Below are 22,083 nucleotides of genomic sequence, written 5' to 3' on the forward strand. Positions count from 1 at the left end.
AACTCTTTGCAGCTTATAAAAGATAAGAAGAACATGAGCATGGTTTTCACTTCAACAAGAAAGTAATTAACTGGATTTTGAAGAATATACGACAACAAAAACATGCAAACTCATTTGCCGGGGTATCAAAATTCACATTTGAATGTTTCTCAGCATGTCGTGTTTTCATGGTTAAACCCTGACAGTAGCTGGATGTTAATCAGAAACATCCATAAACATGCTGGGAAGCTTGTAGGTGTGCTGTATATCCCTCCCACTGCCTCTCTCATGCTGCATAAAAATAATACAGTGACATTCATCTTTGTGGCTCTGAAACTCTGCAGGTCAGAGAGAGGTTAAATGCCTCCCCAAAGGGGACAGGATTACCCTAATACCAACAGCAAGGGGCTACTTTTGACACCTGAGAGGAAAACTCTCAGATTTAATGATGTAGAAAAGTTTTAAAACATCCCAGATTAAGATAAACTCAATTTCAAAAACTCTTGGACAGAGTTTGTGGAAAGTGCATTTTACTCATCAGAATTAGTGGTTATAAAAGTTTCTCATTATACTTTAGTTTCATTTCATTGTGACTTTTTGTCCAATTCGGTTAGCTTTAATGAGTTTTAGAATGTGTTTGCTAGTTTTTAATAGTTAATAGATACATATTGCTTAGTTACAGAAGTAATTTTAGTTTTTTCATACTTTTGATAACTTTTAGGTGCAGAATTCAAAAAGTCAAAACATTGTATTGTGATTATGCCTACATTGATTTGGTAATGGATGCTCAACAGAAGATACCAATTTCCAAAACGTATATTAAATTTGAATTGTGTGTTTCAAAACTAATTAAAGCATAACTAAACCTGAAAGTTTCTGCATCTTTAAAAGTTTCTACTAATAGCTCTTTTGGAATAACCTTGATTCGGATGAAATTACTGTTTCTGTCGGCATACTTTAGTATCTCTTAAAATGTTCTAGTGGTAAAACTTCAAGAGATCAAAATTCTAGATTGGATCAATAAAATCCAGTTTAAAAGATTAGAGTCTAGCTCTCACAGTATTGTCCTTCCAGATGAATCCTCTAAGCTGTTTCTATTCCTGACAGAAAGGTGCTTTACCAACCGTGCCCATCAGATTCCTGTACGCCTCGACTGCAGCAGCTGTATTTACAGATGACTTCATCCACAGAGATAGACTCTCAAACACCAATCTGGCTCCCTGTCAGTCCAACTCTGTTTGACAACACAATGTTTGCTTGTTGGTTGATGTTAAATTGAAGGCGTGAGCCTGGGGGATACTCCCTAGAGGACTTGGAGTAAAGGGCAGCTGACAAACACAAAGCCAACAGAGCCAGTATCCCAGACAGAGACAAGAGAGCCAAGTCTCAGAGCCAAAGAGGGACGGGTCACAGAGCTGTGTTGATGTGTATGTGCAGGGGGGCTGTCATGACCTCCCTATCATGGTGTCGGATAACAGCTTCTACAGACAGAAGAGGACTAAAATACAGATGGAGTGAGCTCAACTGAGGACACTCTCTTCCAATCTTCTTTCATGCGACGCATCAGCAAAAAAATCTCGTCCTTTTTTCTTCTTGACAGAACGTATGCATGGATACCTACTCACTCCTCTACAGTTCCTCACACAGAACCGGACTCCTCTCTGGCTTCCAGCGTTTGCGGGACCAGAAGAAGATGTGCGATGTCGTCTTGGAAGCAGGGGGTGTTTCCTTCCCATGTCATCGCAGTCTGTTGGCGAGCTCCAGTGACTACTTCTGGGCCCTTTTTGGGGAGACTACCGCAGAGAGATCAGCAGACTTCATCAGGCTCTCGGCGCTGACGCCTGAGGGTTTGAAAGCCATTTTGGATTTCTTGTACTCAGGGTGGTTGAGCATTTCTTCCTGCACACTTCCTGTTGTCGTGGAAGCAGCCCGGTACCTCCAGGTGGAGGCGGCGCTGTCAATATGCGAGCAATTTATGGCGGATGGCTTAACTGCTGATAACTGCTGCTACTATGCTAATCTGGCTGAGCAACACTTCCTCTTGAATGCCCTTGACGCTGCAAATCAAACCATTGCCAAGAAGATGGCTGTTCTGCTGGGGAAAAGCAGGGTTGATCTCCTTGGGTTGAACTTTCCGTCACTGATGGCGGTGCTAGATGCAGATGAGATACCTGGGGTCAAGGAGGTGGATCTCATAAGACTTTCTCTAGACTGGCTGGATGAAAATGGGCCCCTTCCACTGCTAAAGTCAAACCTTCTGCTGAGTCGTCTACGTTTCGGATTGGTTGCGCCTTCAGACCTTTCTGACCTTTGCCACGGAAACAGAGCCATGGCCACTCCTCTGATCAGAAGTCAGCTGACTCGGGCTCTTGAGTACCATCATATGGGTTCAACTCAGCCAATAGCACAAAGCAGACAGTCGACCCTTAGAGGATCACCCAATCGTGTGCTTCTTGTTGGTGGTGGGGTTAGCCCTGATTGGCCAGAACAACAGGTGCTATCGTTCGACACCAGTAGCAGGAAGTTTTCATCGCCAGGTTTTGTTCTACCTCTGAGACTCAGAAATCCCTGCGTCTGTTCGGTGGGAGGTTTTCTCTTCGTGATTGGCGGTGAAGACATGAAAAATAGCAATGAGAAGTCCGTCACTGTGTCGACCTCAAGCCAAGCCTGGAGGTACGATCCACGCTTCAACCACTGGAAGAAGATGGAGTCCATGCTGGAGAGGCGGGTGCAGTTCACCTGCTGTGTGGTGGAAGACGTCATTTATGCTATTGGGGGACGACAGTCAAATCCGGACTCCATGACATACACTTCCTTAGCTTCTGCTGAGTATTGTGACATGGCTTCAGGAGTTTGGAGGAGAGCTGCAGCGATGCCTTGCCCTCTTCACGGCCATGCATCTACCGTGCTTAACAAGAGCATCTATGTGTCAGGAGGCCTCCCTGCCCACCAGGGTGGCATCCATGGTAGTAACCAGGATGTAAACAGGGAAATAAGTAGGGAATGCCTTTCTTGGGACATGACGGCCACAGTCTGGGAAAAGAGGGCATCCATGTCCATCCCAAGGTTTGGTCACAGATTGGCAACTGCCCACGGTTACATTTACGCCCTGCTGGGGATGTACGAGCAGTTTTGTGACATTGAACGATACGACCCGCAGTCAAACCACTGGACCCGCCTCAAACCACTCGCAAACGGCTTGTTCAACTACGGGATGTTAACTCTAGCATGTGGGAATCTGTTGGTATTCGGCGGGAGGAGGTGGAGCGACGGACAGCAGGTGACTGTAAGGAACGTGCTGGAGTACGATACGAAGAAAGATCAGTGGAGAGAAATCGCCCAGCTTCCGAGACCTCTGACAGGCACTGAGTGCACTCTGCTGCCTCTGCCGGACTAGTAGACCTAATTTGACATCTATAAAAAAGTAGCGCCTTCAGAATAACTGTTGAATAATTACATTCAATTGCCATGAAGAAAAAATAAAAAACTGTTGCTGAAAGCTTTAATGCCAGTTGTAGAAATGAGGTGTCTGAGATGAAAATTTGATCAACGCTCAACACATTTTCTTTCCACCTTAAAGCTGCAGTAGGTAACGGGTCTTAGCGCTGTCAATCAATCCTGGGTACTCGCTGCTAAATGTGCTAATGGCAAAGAAATAACTCACCATAAGAGGAAAACAGTTTATTCGTGGGCATTTGTGAATGCTCAGGCTAACTGCTGCTATGCTAGCAGCAGCATAGTAGAGAAAAGGATGATTGACAGCGCTAAGACCCGCCTCCTGGCTCTGACTGGTTGTTTCTAGTTAGCACCGGGAGAAGGCAAAGGAACTTCATTTTTTCAAAGATTTTTTTATAAAAGCAACATATTGCAGCTTTTAAATGAAATTTTGTTATAGAATTTCTAGATTTGCACATTTTTATAGATTTATTTACAGTATAGTGAAAATGTATTCACCATGTTACAGATTTCTTCTGTTCTTATATTTTATTATTCTTTAATAAATGTTGCAGATAGGCAAAACAAACACCTCAAACAAAAATAACCTGAGTAAAATACAGAAGTTGGAGGGAGCCAAAGTAGTTTGGTTAATTATAAGGTCCATAAATGATTATTTATTACACAATAATAGGAAAAAAAACAACTAAATATTACAAATTATTTTGTGACAAAAAACATCTAAAGTGACGTTTACTCATCACTTCTGATACTCCAATTCATTCTTGTTGTAATGTCGTCAGAGGAAACGTAGATGTTACAGCTAATAAGTTATGTTTTATAATAAAGCAACAACGGTAAGCATTTTTGATTGTTTGTGTTTTATGACAGTGTTCAGATCAGATCACAATAATTCCTCCCAGGCAAAATGTCAATTTTTCTCAGCCTCGTCTTTCTTGTTGATAAAAAAGAAAAACATAATAGACAAATAAAAAGAGCCTCTAATCCAAATGACTAAAACTTTATTGATCCAGTCTCTTCTTCCAGCGAAACATGAAGAATGAACACATAAATAAATACTGTCTTTTAACCATAATTTATAGATTTAACACTAAACATTCTTTACACAATGACAGTTTGCAGAAAGAAACCCTGATATAATTAAAGATATTCTTCCAAGACAGTTTACACTCTATAAATAGAGATCTACTATATCTCTAGGTTTTAAACACAAAACATAACATGGATATTGTTTTGATCTACAGCAAAAACATGCTACTACAACCAACCACGGGCAGCAGCATAAAAAGAGCATAAAACAGTGTTTGTCAGTGCAAGTTATTACATATTTATGATTGCTTTCGTAGTCTGTGAAATGTCCGAGATACATTATTATATCTTCTGGCAGCAGCATAGAAATAGACTAACATTTTAAATAGATCCAAGTTTAATTTCCTATGTAAATATTCCTCATATGTTCGATGCCAGACGCCTAAAATAAAGCTGAACAGTCTGAGGAAAAATCCACCCCTGGAGAATTTTATGCTGTTAATGAATAATTCATAAGAAGAATTCTTTAGTTATTACATCTACGGATTTGTGTATTTATTAAATAAATCCATATTTAAGTATTTTTTCACTAGTGGGGGTTACAAATGAAATATATTTTTCAGTTTATATTCAATTCAGTTTAACGGACATGTAAATATTTCTTCAGTAATCGTCATTAAGCTGAAAGTGTGTAAAAAATACATATTTAATATAGGGTTTGCATATAACATTTTTACATTCTATCACATTACCCGACAAATTCTGGTGTATTTTATTATTTTTATGTGACGTTGTATTAAATCGTTAAAGGACATTATGTGTTGGTGTGAAGTCCTTTCATTAAAACATAAAAACAAAACAATAAAATGCATTTAAATTTGTGGCTGTGATGTGATAAAATGTGCAAAGGTTTAAGGTGTTTGAATACTTTTTTTCAAGGCACTGCATATCTAAATTTTCTTTATTTTATATATATATATATATATATATATATATCTTTATATAGTAACCATTTTGAGGAAAATGTAGTCAAATACATTCAAGAAGCCTTCTTAGGTAAAACATTAACAATGCTTCTGAGATTTAAAAAATTATTTATTTCTGTGTAGAAATATTTTCAGAGCAAAGATGATTTTTATTATCTCATTTTTGATAAATGACATTTTCTAAGACATTTTCTGTAAATGTTTAATATGATTTAATAATGTGGGTTTCTATGCAGATTAAATTAAATGTTTATATTGTTATTGCAAAAACATAAAATCTTACCGAGCATTTTTGGTATATTTGAAATAAAACAAAACTGACTTAAAAGTAACTTTTGAGAAAGACGTGAGTTTTCAATAATTCCTTAATATTGATTAAAAAACTATTAGTTATATTTAGCTTATAACGTGGAAAAATGTCTTGTTATAAGTGAAATATTAATGGATTATTGACTTAAAGTTACTTTTAAGTGACTACTTTAAGATACTTGCTGAAGAAACTATATTTTGTGTATTTGGCAGGATGTTTGCTGATGAAGGTTCTGTTTGTTAAGCGTTGTGTTAAACTACTTTAGGGTGGATTTTTCCCTTAAATGGCTCCTGTTCCAGAAGGAGGGTGCATGCTTCAGGTCCAGCCCAGCACTGTACGAATTTCTACCAAATCTGCACAAACAAAAGCCTCTAAATCTAAACGGAAACAAAAATCAGAACAAAACAAGAGTTTAAAAAAAGATTTCATTGTGGCTCGCTGTAACACTCACTGTACAGTTAATAATATCAATATAATCAAGTATAAGGCTTTATGGGGTAAAAAGCGTCAACTTACTGGCTATGAGACACCGTGCACTCAGAGTAAACATGGCACAACAAGCAGGATGAGTCGAGATACATTCTGTGATTTCGCTTTTTATGAAGGTGACGGGAAGGAATCATCCACAGGAAATGATCTTCGAAGGTACAGAGCACAAAAGCTAACAGGTGACACTCAGGAACTAGCACCTGTCGTGAGCTGGAGCGGCTCAAGGCGACAGGTCGCCGGCCCGGCGTGAGGCGCTCCTTGGTAATCTGACGCAGCGAATCGATCGGGAAGCGGAAACCACGAGTCAGAATGTCACTACCGGACCCGTCCGGCGACACTCATCTTAACAACCGGAACCAGACGGTTTAACTGTCCGCGTTTAGCAAGTCAGACGTGGGTCTCGATGTAGGAGTGTGTGTGGGACAGTGAGGGGGTGAGGGGCGGCGGCCCCGGGTCGGCGGGTTCGGGTTCAGGTTCGGGTTCGGCAGCGGAGTTCTGGTCCTGAGTGAACAGGTCCTGATAGGCTCGCTTCCACTCCTGGAACTCGGCCGACGAGAGCTGCGGATTGGCCAGCAGCCTGTCAATCAGCGCGAGCTCCCCCTCCCTGTCCTATGAGGATGCAGAAACACAGGAGGGGGCGGGTCACTCTCACACTTCCTGTTGCCACGACGACAAACGCAAGACACATGGAGAGGAGGACACAGACGTGACTGGAGACACTCAGGTTTGGGGAGATTTAAGATTAAATCCAATAGATTCCTGGGAACCTAAAACTGAAGAATGCGAGTGGGCCAGTCACTAGTTACATTTACTTGAGTAACTTAAAAAATATTACTCTTAGGAGTATTTTTACTTTTACTTGACTAATTTTATGATGAAGTATTTCTACTCTAATTGAGTAAAACGTCTGGATTTTCTACCCACTGACTCAGACACACACCAGCTGGTTTCGTTTGTTTTCTACTGAGAAAAACTGATCTGGAAAAATTTTCTTTTGCCTGATTTTGTTATTTGTTTGTCGCTTACATGAATTATTGTAATTCTGGTTCATAAAACACCAAAAATTTCCACTTAACTTTACATTTTGATCTGTCTGATAATGTAATTTTTAAATATTAAATTATTGACAATGTGATCACTCAGTAATTGAGTACACATTTTACAAAATGTGGAAACTTCAGCTTGTATGGGTGTCGTATTTGCGTCTTGTACAAATTTGCAGCACTGGGACCTTTAAAAAAAAAAAAATCATAATATATTAAATAGAATAACTGGGATTTATAACTTTTAACGATGACAGCAAGGTGTTCCCTGTAATTATTTTTATATATTTACACACTCAGCCTTTTCTTATGTTGTCTTTTTTTGTTCTGAAACAAATTTTGTTGCACTTCTGCACGACGACAATAAAGGCTAATTCTGAAATCCGAGTCAGTTTTTTGAGTAAATGTAATTATTTAAAAGACAGCAGTACCAGAATATCCATCTGCAACAAATATTCTTCCTCTCTCCGTTTCTCCTCTGTTTTGATCCACTGATCGTTGATAAGACAAAGAGCGTGTTCACGTCCTTGTTGTTTCCACAGCAACCACTGCAGCAAATATGTTGAAACGTCCAAACCAGCAGCTTTATGCTTTGCTGAGGATAATAGATGCCATCTAACAGGGTCACTGCTACCACCACACAATATTTTCGACCAAATGCTCCCCAAAGCTTGGTATATTCCTACATACACACCAGCCAAGGTGCAAACACTGGTTGACAGAGACAGCCAAAGCCACAGGCACAGAGATCTGGAGGAGTAAATACGCCGTATCCAAGGAATAAATACAAACATTACAGGAGAGCCGTTCAGGCCAGAAGTATTAACTTTGCTCAGGCAACATGAAGACACACAAGGACTGATGGAAACCAAAAAGACATGAGAGGTGTGGTGCTGATGAACCAGGACAGACATTTACCACAATGTGCTCATGTTTATGTGCATCATGTGTAAACAGTTTACTGTAAAACTAAAAAAATACCAACTGCTGAAGTCAATGATCAAGACGTCTGTTGTGACGTCAAAAAGCCAGAAGCTTTCAATTAACAGTTATGCAAACATTTGCTATTGAGAAGGTAACATTATTAATTTTATGTTAACTTTAAAAGTTGGTTCAGCAAACATTTTTATTTTAATTTAAAATGTTGATTCAAAGTATTAACCCTGAACAGGATAATTTCCCTGTTTCCAGTTTTAACAATCCTTTTAAAAATACCTTTATTTTTTCTGTTTGGCGCAGAAAGGCTTGTTAACTGTTATGTCTTACTTCCATCAAAATGCATAAATAAATGTACGATAAGTTGATGTTGAATAGAAAAACAAAAGAAATCTCAAAAATCAGCTTTCTGAAGAATAACATTGTAATTAGAAATGGGCTACATTTTCTTTTATTTGTGTAAATTCATATATTGTTTATGCATTAGTTTTTATTACGCACAGAGACATGAAGCATGTAATAAAATATACAGAAAACTAGCCCAAAACAATTTCATTTAGTATTATTATTGTATTATTATCAAAGAGTAAAAAGGTCTTCTTTAAGCCACTCAGCTCCTCCAGACTAGCGGCAGCAGCAATTAGCAAACACCTGGTGTGACTGCAAGTCTGCTAAGCTTATCAGACAAACTACTTCTCAGTCCAATGCTACAAAAATGATTGTAAATGGCATAAAGGAGGAAAATTGTTGTGATTATGAGCTGAAGACGGAAAGTCTGAAAGTTTAGAAGCTTCTTAAATAGACAGAGACCTAATAACAAGGTGTCAAATTTGAAAAAAACACTCAATAATTACGTGTTATTGGAAGATTGATATCTGAACACCAACTGTAAAGTCTTAAAAAATACAAACATTTAAAAAACAGAAGAAATAAGCAATGCTCAGCCTGGTGGGGGCACAAGTAAAGCCTGGTGGCCCGCCAGGCTGATAATACACTGGGGGAAACCCTGTGACCAGTAACAGATTAAAGGCCGTCCGGCTGCGTTGTTTATAAACAAATAATCCCTCTGCAGCATTTTCAAAACAATTGAAGGTAACATAGTTGTTTAGTTTTGCTATAAAATGACAAAAAAATTTGGTATCGGCAGGTCAGGCGTTTTAGAAATCAGTAGAAAATGAATTGGTAATTGTATTATAGCCTGCATGTGTCTGTGCTGATTCAGTGTGATTACAGTAAATCAGGTTCTGCAGCTGGGCTTTCTGTGGTCATGCTGGGTGGACGCACCTTGAGCGTGGAGCTGAGGATGCGGAGGCGGTGCAGCCGCTCGTTGAGCTGAGGGTCCGCGGCCCGTCGGAGGAAGGACTGCCTGAACTCCGAATGGCCCTTGGCGTCTGAGCCTCGCCCCAAAGGACAGACGCCACCCTGTTCGCATGCGCGGAACAGGTCGCCCAGGGACGCGCCTTCACTGCCACCTGCAACACAGAAAACCAACGTTAGAGGCTGAGCGGACGAGTGACGTCTGAGATGGTTTTCTGGATTATTAACGATGACAAAACCCTCATCTCTCTCCTGACAGCCTCAGGGACGTTCTCTCCTCTGTGGCAGGTTTATTTCCTCCTCCACATCGGTATTTATTGTGCAATCTGTTTCTCAAACAGAGCTCACATAAATCTCCTGGTTTTACAAAAATCACATTTATTTACTATTTCAGAATGACACCTTCCTGCTGCCGCTGAGACGGAGAGCAGCAGCTGATGGTCACTTAAGAGCAAATCTGGATCTACACTGCAAAAACACAAAATATTACCAAGTATTTTTGGTTTGGTTTCTACTGCAGATATCTTAGTACACTTAAAATAAGACAAACTACCCTAAAAGTAACTTTTCAGCAGGATATAAAGACTTATATTTAGTAAATAATTCCTCAATATTGATGAAAAATTACTTATTTTGTAGGCAGAAAAATTAACTTATAACATGGGGAAAATGTCTTGTTTTATGTTAAATAACCTGTACTTTTTAAGGAAGTGGATCGGTGCATCTCTATTTTAAACACTGCAATGCAAAAACCTTTGACTTTTTTGAAGTTTCATTAAAAATTATTTTAGAAGCTTAATTTTTATGTCTTCATAGTTTCTCCTTCTCATTTAAATAATACAAAAAAAACAATCCCAAATTGAGGCAAATATTACAAAAACTCATTTTTAAACATAAGTACTATCAAATAACACAGTAGATGTTACACTATGAGACTCGGTCGTCGTTTAAAAAGGATTAGCAGCAAAGAGAGAAAGCCTGGATTCATGGAGGAGCTGCAGGAATGATGCCAAATGCTGAAGACAACCAACCTGCCAAGCAGCTCCGATGATTTAAAACACTCATCTTTTACAGAAGGTTAATTAGCACTTCGGGTGATATAAAAATCGATGAGCAGCTTCCTATGAGCTCGGTGCTTTCAGCTTGTAATAACATAATTTCTCTATTCAGCATCACAGTCCTGCAGATTTTTAATCCATCCTGAAGTTTTAAAATCAACTGTCTTGTACTGACAAAGAAAAGCAAAATATTTTCTAAAATGCATTTCCATGCAGCTCTGTTTGGATGGAAACCATTTCTCCAGCTCCCAATGATTTTTGGCTCGGCTCATTATTGATTCATAAACATGAATTTATTGAACTTAACCCTCCAGAACGCCAACAAATCCACTTCTGATTGGCTCAAAAAGTGAAGGTTTATCGTGGCCTAATCAAAGTTTGGAGATAACTCTAATTGAGATGCTAGAGCATGACTTTAAGAAGTCCATAATGGTGAAAGTCCAAATATCCCCAGTTTTATTTTCATCCAGTTGCATTAATTTTTTACTAAAATAAAATAATAGTTCTGGTTAAATCCAGATGGCAACTTTTTTTGTCTTCATAAACAACATTTATTCAACCGAGTCAATGTTTCTAATTTGAGAACATAATAAAATTTTGCTTGTTTTAATTGTATGCAGGTCTTTAAATGTCCTGTGAGTAAAGGTTCCAGTTGTTTATCCATAACCGTCTACAGAAAGCGTGCCATTCAGATTAATTTCACTCCCTGAAGAGTGAAGAGTGAAATTACCGTAATAACTTGATATCAGCTGGAAAGTGCAACGTCTCCCCTTTCAGAAACAGTTGGAATTTCTCACACAGCGCAAAGTACCGCAGAGTTATGGTACCGCAAATTTGGCTGGATCGCTGGCGCTCTGTTTAGGACTTAGAGGGTTAAATATCCAAAGTAAATAAACAAAACAACAGAAAAAAAACAAAACAAAAGAACTTATTATGAACTGTTTGTAAACAAAGTCGTCCAGTTTTTGGTAGAAAATGAGAAAAACAAGAAATCATGCAAATAAAAATTATAATTTGTTTTAATTCATTATGCGATTAACTGATTTATTGCTCATTACGACATGCTAAGCAGATGTATTTTATTCTTTAAATAAAACTACAGCCTAATTCTTTTCCAGCTTCTGTCGCATGTTTCATAATAAATACAAACTCACAGTTGTGCATTTGCTGCTCTTCCTTCACCGGCGGAGCAAGCAGAGAGTGCAGGTTGCTGTCGCGCGGCAGCGTGAAGCTGCGGGGTTTCCCTCCCTGGGTTGCCATGGGAATCAGCCTCTGCATCGCCACTGGCAACGGGACGTTCCTCTGTGGGGGCAGAGTGTAGACGGCTCCAGCCATCATGGATCCGCCTCCCAGGCCCGGCTCGGCGAAGACGGCGTCCTCTGTGAGGACGACGGAAAATATCCGAGCGATTCGTCAAAACAACGCAAGTCAATTATTTATGAAGAGAAACTTCCACAGTGGGTTTCTTGTGATACATTTAACATTTAACCTGAGATCAAAGTAAGAATTATTTTTTTATCGGTGGCCCTAACCCTCTTCCGTAGATTATTAATAATCTGAATTACATAAGATAAATCTGTGCCTGATTACATGCCTATACTGTATTAAAGTGAGTTTTGTTGGTTTACGTTTCTTTAATCCATATAAACGGGTCTGAATTAGACAGTAGCTGAGTTGCGAAAAACAAAAATAAATAGAAACAAAAATACATAAATAATAATCCTAAGGATTAAAAATATAGATAATTTTAAAATTAATGCAACCAAATTGGTAAAAAGTTACCAAGTGGTCCAGTTTGCAGGTAGTGCAGTCCAGCTTCAGTCAGCGGAGTCTCTATCAGGTCCTGCCATGACCGCCTCTGTGAGGACGACGAGCGGCCTGGAGACCCCGTCTCACTGCTGCCCCCTGCCGGACTGGAGCGGTACTGCACGGAGCGGCAACGAAAACAGATAACATGGCGCCATGAGCAGCAGCTTTTCACATAACAGTATTAGCAGTACAGACGTCTCAGTCATCTGTCAAAAACAAGTTGAAAAATGCAGAAAAAAACCCAGAAAGAAAAATGTAGCAAAAAAATTGAAAGAAGGAAAACCTTGATAAACTACTTCCAATTTAAAATAAACTCAACAGGGACATATATATTAAAGAGCTTTAAATAAGACAATTAAGCTTTCAAAGAAAAACTTTAATACGTCCTGAGTCCAAATTTTGAAAGTAAAGCTGGTATGATGATTTAAAAAAATCCTTGAATAAAAATAATTACATAATACCTCAAACTTTTTTTCTTACTTTGAAAAACAAAATTATTATTAACATTTGTTTGAATCTCCTCCAAAAGATCATATCTATTTGATTTTCAAATAAAATTAAGATTCAATAATAGCAGTAAAGATCTCCACATTTTCCGCAAACAGCTCCAAAAAAACTGCCAAAAAAACAACAAAAAAACCTTAGTGAAAGAAAAGTGTGGTTCCCAAAATGTCACATTTTTATATGGGAAAAAAACTGAAAATAAAAACCTTGAAAATAATTATTTGCAGTTTTTGCTAAACTTAAACATGAAGTACTCATCAAAGCAAACCATTTCAATCAAAGAGATTTAAATAAAAACTAATCTGGTAAAGGAAAAGTTTAAAATATAGTTTTATCTTAACATATAAGAAAATATGTAAGTAAAAAAAAAACTCAAACCAAACAAGTGTTTGTATCCATAAAACTGTAAAATTGTTACTAATTATAAATAGTCTGTCTTAATGCCCAAAAAGCAAATTCCCCCCCCCCTCCAGGGGGTCTTTTGTGGCTCTAATGTCCCTTATATGACAGTAGGCTGACAGGAAAGGGGGGAGTGAGAGGGGGGAAGACATGCAGCAAACGTCGTCGGGTCCGGGAATCAAACCCACGACGGCCACGTCGAGGACTGAAGGCCTCCAAATGTGGTTCGCGCTATCCCCTACGCCACCACAGCACACCCCAAAGAGCAAATTTTATACATATAGTTGAGTCTGTTCCTCTGGACTGGAGTATTTTTTAGAACTATACGGTATTTATTTTGAAATTTTTCACTTACTTTGTAATATTTAAATTCTTTATTCTGTTTTTATATGTATTTTATATTCTTTGTGTGAGTCTATTTGCTGTTATCTCCTGACACTCTTCTGCTGTTGAACAGATATTTTATGATTATTGGACAATAGAGGATATTTCGATTCTCCTGTTCTATTAAAATAATTACTTTTTTTCACACAAAGTTTCTCCAATTTAAAAAAAATGAAATTTATGGTTAATATCTGCTCCAATCACCTCCACAGGATCACATCTGTACGGCACGTCGCTGCTGCTGCTGCCCAGTGGCTTTCTCCCGCTGTGTGTGGTGCCGCCTCCTAGAGGGCCTGGGTGGTACTGCGGCTCTGCGGCCGTCACAGGGGGCTCGCTGCACAGGAAATCCTCCTGAGAAGATCGAGAGCGAGACGTCTCTGTGGAAGACAGGCGGGTGGTTCGGCCTTCCAGGTAAGCGCTCATCTGAGAAAGAGTGGAAAAATCCCAGCTGAAGCATCTGAGGTATAATTTAACTGTTACTGCAAACTTCAGAGTAAGGAAAAGAAAACTGGAGGGCAAAAATTTTAATAATTGAATGAGATATTTAAGAGTTAAGATAAATAAGAGTTATAGTTTAGGACAAAAGAAATTATTCAAAAACTAGAGCAGGGATGTCCAAACGTATTCGCCGGCCAAGAAAAGGGAAAAAAACTATAATAAAGTAAATAAAATGCCTCTTTTCTTTTCTTCTAGAAAATGAACATTATTCATTGTAGATCCAAAACTTAAAAATAATAAATTTGCTGTATTAAAATCTCGTTTTCAAACTATTTTATACATGGTTAACTTAATTTATTCTCAGCTATAAGAACACGATTTGGGTCACTTTATTTGAAAATGCTTGCTATATTTAGCCAAGTTTAATAAATTAAATAAAAGCTAATTTAGCTGCAGTAAAGTTGGCTTTTCAGTAAAAGTTTCTGGATACGAGTGGATCTACTTACTATAAATGTTTGGTTGAAAAAACCCAAACATTTTGTGTTATGCTTAAATTTTTCACTTGTAAGAAAATTATCAATAAAAATTCTACAGACTATTAAAATTAAAAAGTTTAATAAACAATTTTTAAACTGCAGTAGGGGGCCAAAAAAAAAAAAAATAAAATAAAATAAATCCAAGGAGCCACAAATGGGTCCCTGGCAACACTTTGCACATCCCTGCTTAAGAGCAATCATTTCAGATTTTAGCTACAAATTATAGCATCACTATTCAAGATAATTGAGAAGTCTAAAGGAATGAATAGTTGAACAGAACCGTGTTTGAAATGAAGTCTCTGTCGTCTGTGTGGCTCACCGATGGAGGCCGTGGGTAGGTATCATATGGAGGTGGGGGGCTGTCCTGTTTCGGGCTGGAAGTGGTGTCTTCCTCATGTTCACTTTCGCTCCAATAGTCTGCAGGAATCATGGGAACATTTCAGATCAGAAGCTCAATATACCTTCTGATTCTTCCATTAATTAGTTCTGTTGATGCAGAAACATTCAAGTCTGTGATACAGCGTCACAATTGATTCAACTATCCCTGTTTGGATTTTCTTTTAACCCAAAACACTGAGCGTCTTCCACATGGAGACGAACATGATAACTATTTTTACAAGTGGATTTCATTTGCCTAGAACGTTCGGTTCGTTTGGGGAGGTGTGAACGTGTAACCGAACTCTGATGCGGACCAAAAAAGTGAACTCTGGTCCGCCTACAAACCTACGTCTCAGTTTGATTAAAGTGAGTTCTGACACGGTTTGAATGCACATGTGAACGCCTAGTGGACCAGAAACCTCTACAAAAGCAGGTAAACTAAAGTGCAGGGCATTCTGGGTAAATACAACTAAATCAAACACACAAAACAGGAAATTACCAACAACAAAAGAGAAATCCTACAACCGCTAAAATCTGACGCTGCTCCATTTTTGTTTACATTCCACGAAGAAGGAAGTTGCTTTCATTTCTTCTTCGGAGGTTTTCTTAAGTGATTCTTGGTGCAGCGCCACCACAGGCGAGGAGGGAAACAGGGTTTTCAAACAGTTTGGTCTATTTCAGGGGTGTCCAAAGTGGGTCCTCGAGGGCCGGCATCCTGCATGTTCTAGTTCTCTCCCTGGTTTAACGCACCTGGATCAAACGATGGCTTGTTAAAAGGCCTAAGAAGAACACTGACATGCTGAGAAGGTTGTTACTACCACCAGGGAGAGAACTAAAACATGCAGGATGCTGGCCCTCGAGGACCGACTTCGTCTGTGCCGACTCAAAGTTGCAACAATCGCCAGTCTAACCACGTCTACCGGACTATCAGACGTGAAAACACCCTTAACTCAGGAAGTTCATCAGAAATGTTTGCGTTATCTCGAAACCCAAACTTTTTTTTTCAATAAAGCCATCCATCCATTCAGATAGTTTAATTTACTGCTAATATATGAAAATATAACCAGAATTTCACATTTTAACCTTATCGCTACCTCGAAGATGAGGCTTCCTAAACTTTACATTTACAAAACAAACCCAAAACAGTATCAATTGGACTCTGAAGCCCTTTAACGCGAAAGTCAATGACTCACTTCAAAAAAAGAGCAAAAACGCAAAATCTTACCAAGTATGTTGGTCTAGCTTGTAGTACAAATATGTGAGTACACTAGAAATAGACAAAACTAACTTACACGTAACTTTTCTGTAAAAATTAGGAGCTTGTTTTAAGTAAATAATTCCTTACTTGTTCCACTGGCAGATCATTTCACTTATAACAGCAAAAAATACCAGTCTTATTTTAAGTGAAATAATCTCCCAATGGAACCAGTACTACTTTTCCCATTTTAAGGAATTATTTACTTATAATAAGCTCCAGTACCTTGCTATAAAGTTACTTGTAAGTTAGTTTTGTCTTATTTTAAATTTACTAACATAAGTGCACAAGAAGCTAGACCAAAAATACTGATGAGCACAAAGGTGCACTGCAATGATTTTGTGTTTTTGCAGTGCACATTCTGCAATCTGACAAAACTGTTTGATAAAACCCAATTAAGTGTGTCGATAAAGCCAGGAAGAGGTCTCCAGGCGAGAGAGATTCATGACTAGGAGTGGAGGCTATAAAAAGAAACGAGTGGCAGGCTCAGTTTTAGTCCATAAGGGACTCCTAAGGCAATGATTTGCTCATGCAGTAACGCTGGTGCAATAGTAACAGCGGTGCTGTTGGAGTGAAGTCTCACCCTGCTCCTGCCGCATCCTCTCCCGCTCTGCATAGCCCACAGCTGCCATGTTGAGGCGACTCAGCCATCTATCAAACAGCAGGAAATAATAAAACTCACTTATTCAAACAAAGGATTTTTATGGCACATCAATCATCATAAAAATTAAGTCAAGAGTAACTACTTTTACTCTTTTCTTGTTTTATTTTGTTGCAAAATCTTTTGTTTTCAGCTTTCTTGGAGCCAAACTGTGAGTTGCATTTTAATTTCGCCACCCAGCTGCAACACCTCTCTGCATGTTTAGAGCTCCCAGCCTTTACCTGTTCATGTCGTCCACTCCATCTGCTGCAAAGTAGAAACTCTTGACCTTGGGGTGGCACGCTTTGAAAGCACTAGAGAGACACAGAGAGCTATTTTTGCCCACACACCTTCACACACCTTCAAGAGCACACAGGCTCCACATACGGAAAATAACATAAATATGCAATAAACCAGGCACTTACTACTTCTTTCGACATTCACTGGCACGGTCAATCTTAAACTCGGGAAGACTGACGAAACCCTCCGCCTTCTCGTCCTGACCGGACAAAAGAAGAAAAACTCACAAAATGAGCTAAAATTAAAGCAGAAGGACATTATTAATTAAAAATTACAGCTTAGTTTACAGATGTTATTGTGGCGGTACGAGTCATGCAGATTTTCTCGACCTCCTGGGTTAAAAAAGAAGTGATTAATGGCCACAACGTCAACTGCTGCTGGAACCATTTACGAAAGCCGACCAGCATGGAGACTGCAGATATGAAGAGACGTGCGTTTCTGCTGAGGTAATTAATATTCTATATTTAAATTTATACTTTTAGGTCCTGTGGAGCTCGAAACTTTTGCCAAGAAGTCTGAAAAACCTTGGACTTCTTGGCTAGCTTTTGTCCAGCACAGTTTTAGTCAACAAAAACTCACTTACTTACTGCACCAGATATCTAGATCCACTTTATAAAAAGACATTAAATTGGACATATAATACAAAATCTACTTTTTTAGCCCTTAAATATATTTTGTTGTGAACTTGGAGTCTCTAGTTCATATAAAAGTAGAGACTCTCTCTTATAGGAGAGAATAAAACTTTAATTTAGTCTCTGCCGGTGCTGGATAGATGACTTTATATTCTGTTTGGGTCGTGTTTTTCAATCTGTTCAGGTTTCTGTATTCCCTATTACATTTTTTGAACAATTACTTCACAGTATCTGCTGTGGAACTGCTAAACAAGGTTATAGACGTCTGGCTACCCAATTTCCCAAATCTACCATTTCTCACAGCGACTTTATTGGTGCTGAAGCTACAAGTAGACAAGTCAAAATATTCTGTTGTTGGAATCTATTATACCACACAGTTCATTAAACAGAACCAGCATCAGAACTTCTTCTAAGTCCCTAGTTAAACTGTATTTTTCTTGAAATTGTTCCCACATTAGAGAGGAAAGTCGTCTTTAAACGAAGAACTTCAAGGACAAATTCTTGAGAAAGATTTTGTCTGATTGATTTTACACTATTTACGTGACAATATGACATGCAGTCCATTGTTTTGATAGCATTAGCATCGTAACTTCTGGTTATGTTAGCAATGTATGCTAGCTTTGAACTAGCACAAAGTGTGTCTTCAATATTTTAATGACATAAATAACTTGCCTTTGTTTTTACCATTTTTGTTTTGGGGAACAAATGATCTAACTGCATTCACTGACGTTTCTATGCCGCTCTTCTATTGAGCTAAAAAAAAAAATGGCCGAACGGTGTGGAGGAACGCTCTGTGAACTGGAGGGGGCGGGGCCTGATGTACCTCATTTGCATTTAAAGACACAGCACCAAAACGAGTTTGATAACAAGGAATTCAGACCAAAGCATTGCAGTTCCACTTTATAAAGACCACAAGTTAATAGTTTAAATGGGAAAAAGAAGGATTTAAAATATGTTCACCTTAAAACTCTTTTTGTTTTAGATTAGGTAGAGTTACCAAAATTATTTTTATTGAACTCCACACAGAGTTGTTACCATGGTAATTTCTTTTTAAATACATTATCTTCTTGCTAATATGAATATTGCTTTTGAACCATTTCAGTTAGAAGCAGAGAAAAGACCAACGAATGACGCACCTCCTCATTGATGTACCAGTACAAGCAGTTGTCTTTCAGCACAAACCAGTACTTCTTCCATTTCTGAGAGAAGTAACCCTTGGCATCCCTCTTTCTCCACAGCCAGCCCTCGCAGTCTCCTCTGCCCAGCGCTTTGCAGGAAACACGCCTTCGACTCAGCGAGGTCAGACCTCGCCCTGGAAACGCAAACAGAGCGACGTTTAAGAACAGGGAGACGATGAAACCAAGACTGGAAGAAAGAAGGTGTGCAGAATATTCCTCTGTAGCTGCTTGTAGTACAGAACACCATAATGACAAGACAAAGATGTATCCAAACCAAATGACCGTATGTGAAGTTCACTTGCCAGATCCAGACCTGTAGAATCAAAAAATCACTTCATTAGGAACAAAGAATGATAAAATATCTCTAGAATCACAAAATCCTAGAAGGACTGATCAGTGTGAAAAGATGTTCAAGACTTCATGTTAAGAAAAACGTATTGAATGCTGAAACAAACAGTTGTTGATATTTTAACAGTTTAATGAGTTTTATCAATATATTCTGGCACAACCGGCCCTTTAAGAACATTCAGATTTTTGATTTGGCCCGAAATGAAACTGAGTTTGACGCCTCTGGTCTAGAGTCAATCTAGAAGTCTGAGTGCGACTCAAACTTTTGTCTGACAGAAAAGTCCAGGAGAAAAAAGAAGAAGAAAAAAAAGCATGAGAGATTAAATAATCTGACAAGGAAAATTTAAGACCTGTTTAACATATTTAAAGCCAATTTACAGCTTTTAAAAAATAATGTAAAACATTTTAAGGCCTTAATTTTAGAAGCATGACTTTTAGACTTTTTACGGATGCGCAGCCATCCTGATTTAGCAGTTAGCATGTTGTAGCAGCCTTGAAACCAGGTAGATTACCTGCTACTGGATTTTCTTCCAGGCCACAGCATCACCTCCACATCGACTCTTTGACAATACGAGCTACGAAACCATGTAATTATTTCCCTTTGGGAAAACATAGATAATTTAAAAGAGAACACATGAATACCTGGGGGAAAGTATAAAAAGAGCTTTAAAAGAGACACATTATTGTTAATTTACGACTCTCTAAATGGAGGAAGCAGAAAAAGGAAGGTGAGAAAAATCAAAGGTACATAAAAAATGCTACTTTTAGATGTAAATCATGATTGAAGAGAGCGCTCAATTAACTGACAGTTAGGATACTTTTGAGGGCATTTTGGATCAAAACACAAACAATAACTTCTGCATCTGAGGGAAGGCTGGATGCAAACGACCAGAAGAGAGGAGAATTGTTAAGAAGGCATATTCATTTTAATTCTACAACTTAAAACATCACATGCTAATGCAGAAACAGCCTTGAGCTCTGAGCGTTTTCCAGAACGCTGTATTATCGTGTGCAAGGTTTCCCCCAGAAAACTTGCTAAGCCTGGTGGTCGGACGTTGGAGCAGTCATTCATCCAGTGGCCCGTTGTGTTTTTAAGGTAAAAAAAATGTTTAAAGCTGACAGGCAATTTGAAAATATCACTTCATAATTATGTGTTATTTAAAGATTAATAACTGAACACCAGCAATAAAGCCTTAAAAAATGCTAACATTTGAAAAAGACTTTAAAAAATAAGCATTGCTTAGCCTGGTGGCCCGCCAGGCTTATAATACACTGCCTGTGCTTAATAAAAGTGGTGCTTTTCTTTCCGGCTTAAAGGTGATGCATCAATAAGCTCCTTATTAAAGATAACTGGTGCAACATGGCTTCCAGGTGAGGCCGGCAAAGAAACTCCTGCTGCTCTGCATGAAATGTCTTTTTAACAAGAACCACGATCCAGGAGTTAATTTTCCTCCTTGGCAGCCTTTTTCTAAAGGAAACAACTCTCCACAAAAGTGTTGACACACAAAAAAACGAAACGTTCTTGCATGCAGTGTGGAAAATAAATCATTTATTCTCCTACACAAGAGGGTAATATATCTGAAAACGCGCAAAAGTGCTCTGCAATAATGATCGTCCTCATTCCTGTGCAGCCGCATCAGGAATCATCATCATCAGTTTGGTCACAAAAGACCCATTTGTGACTGAATCTACACAGTTTTACTAATTACTAATATGTTGATAAATTAGCCATTTAAAGCTATAATTATTAGCATCGAATTCTTTTGGAAACATTGGTTCAATTGCTGTAAACAAACAGAGCCGTGTGCAGATGGAGCCAAAGCTTTCAGAGCTTCTCACTGCAGCAGATGGCAGAACAAGCGATTGGACGGTGGAAAAAAATGTAAACCTCCCAGCATGTTGATCCATGACGGGGTGGAAAGTTTGTCATAGAGGCAAAGGCACTTATGTCAGAGTGAATATTAGAAATAAATGGAAAAATCTCAATTATTTTAAAAATTGAGTAAAGCTGACAGAAATAGTTAAATCTGTTTGAGTACCGTTGGGAAAGCTCTCATAATTAGATATACCTTGTAAGGAGTTAATTTAAAGCTGTAAAATAAGCAGAATTTGTTTAAATAAAAATGAAAATGCTACATTTTTAACTAGATCCAATACCAGTACTGGACCTGATTTTGGTTTAATTCCCAGATTGAGTCCAAGTGGGGATACAGATCCAAACCTCATGTTGCCAAAAATCACATTCTGGTTCATTTTACCCAGGAAGTTTCAACTTACAGGCACAAAATTTACACTTTTAGAGATTAAACTCTACATAAGCCTGTCGCAATAGTTAATAAATCTATAAATCAATTCATTGCATGATAAATTAACATAAGATACTCTGATTTTGAAAGGCAACTTTGTTGACAGAGACAACAATGCATTTAATTTACTGTTTTGATTGTGTGTGCTTTTTCCTTTACTTCCGTTTTATCTACTGTTTATTTTTCATTATTATGCTGTAATCAATATATTACTTGAAAACAATCTCCAAACCACAATATTATTGTTTATCACAATAATTATCGAGACCATTTATCATCCAATAAAATGATCTCTCTTGACAGGCCTGACTAAATACTCTACGCTGTGTGATCTCTGGACAGAAGAGGACATTGGGTCACTTTTTAACCGTTG

The 22,083-nt window shown here is 38.4% G+C and overlaps 2 protein-coding genes across 3 annotated transcripts in view; one reads left to right on the forward strand and one right to left on the reverse strand.

Moving 5' to 3' along the window:
- The first annotated feature begins 915 nt into the window (after positions 1–915).
- LOC122823962 (kelch-like protein 34) lies at positions 916–4,279 on the forward strand. Its single transcript, XM_044104061.1, is given in 3 exon segments — positions 916–1,482; positions 1,485–1,493; positions 1,580–4,279. Coding segments are annotated over 3 exon segments (1,848 nt in total). The 5' UTR covers positions 916–1,440; the 3' UTR covers positions 3,377–4,279.
- A 26-nt stretch (positions 4,280–4,305) lies between these two features.
- cnksr2a (connector enhancer of kinase suppressor of Ras 2a) overlaps positions 4,306–22,083 on the reverse strand; it is a 71,652-nt gene continuing 53,874 nt past the window's right edge. For both annotated transcript variants that reach the window (XM_044104022.1, XM_044104021.1), the window contains exons 15-24: positions 19,015–19,190; positions 17,372–17,445; positions 17,189–17,260; positions 16,890–16,957; positions 14,993–15,090; positions 13,904–14,122; positions 12,386–12,527; positions 11,758–11,982; positions 9,513–9,700; positions 4,306–6,858 (exon numbers count right to left, since the gene is read on the reverse strand). In XM_044104022.1, coding sequence (XP_043959957.1) covers positions 6,637–6,858; positions 9,513–9,700; positions 11,758–11,982; positions 12,386–12,527; positions 13,904–14,122; positions 14,993–15,090; positions 16,890–16,957; positions 17,189–17,260; positions 17,372–17,445; positions 19,015–19,190 — 1,484 coding nt within the window. In that variant the 3' untranslated portion in view covers positions 4,306–6,636. The remainder of the gene's footprint in view (positions 6,859–9,512; positions 9,701–11,757; positions 11,983–12,385; positions 12,528–13,903; positions 14,123–14,992; positions 15,091–16,889; positions 16,958–17,188; positions 17,261–17,371; positions 17,446–19,014; positions 19,191–22,083) is intronic.

Source organism: Gambusia affinis, linkage group LG21 (assembly GCF_019740435.1).
Source record: "Gambusia affinis linkage group LG21, SWU_Gaff_1.0, whole genome shotgun sequence".
Lineage (NCBI taxonomy): Eukaryota > Metazoa > Chordata > Actinopteri > Cyprinodontiformes > Poeciliidae > Gambusia > Gambusia affinis.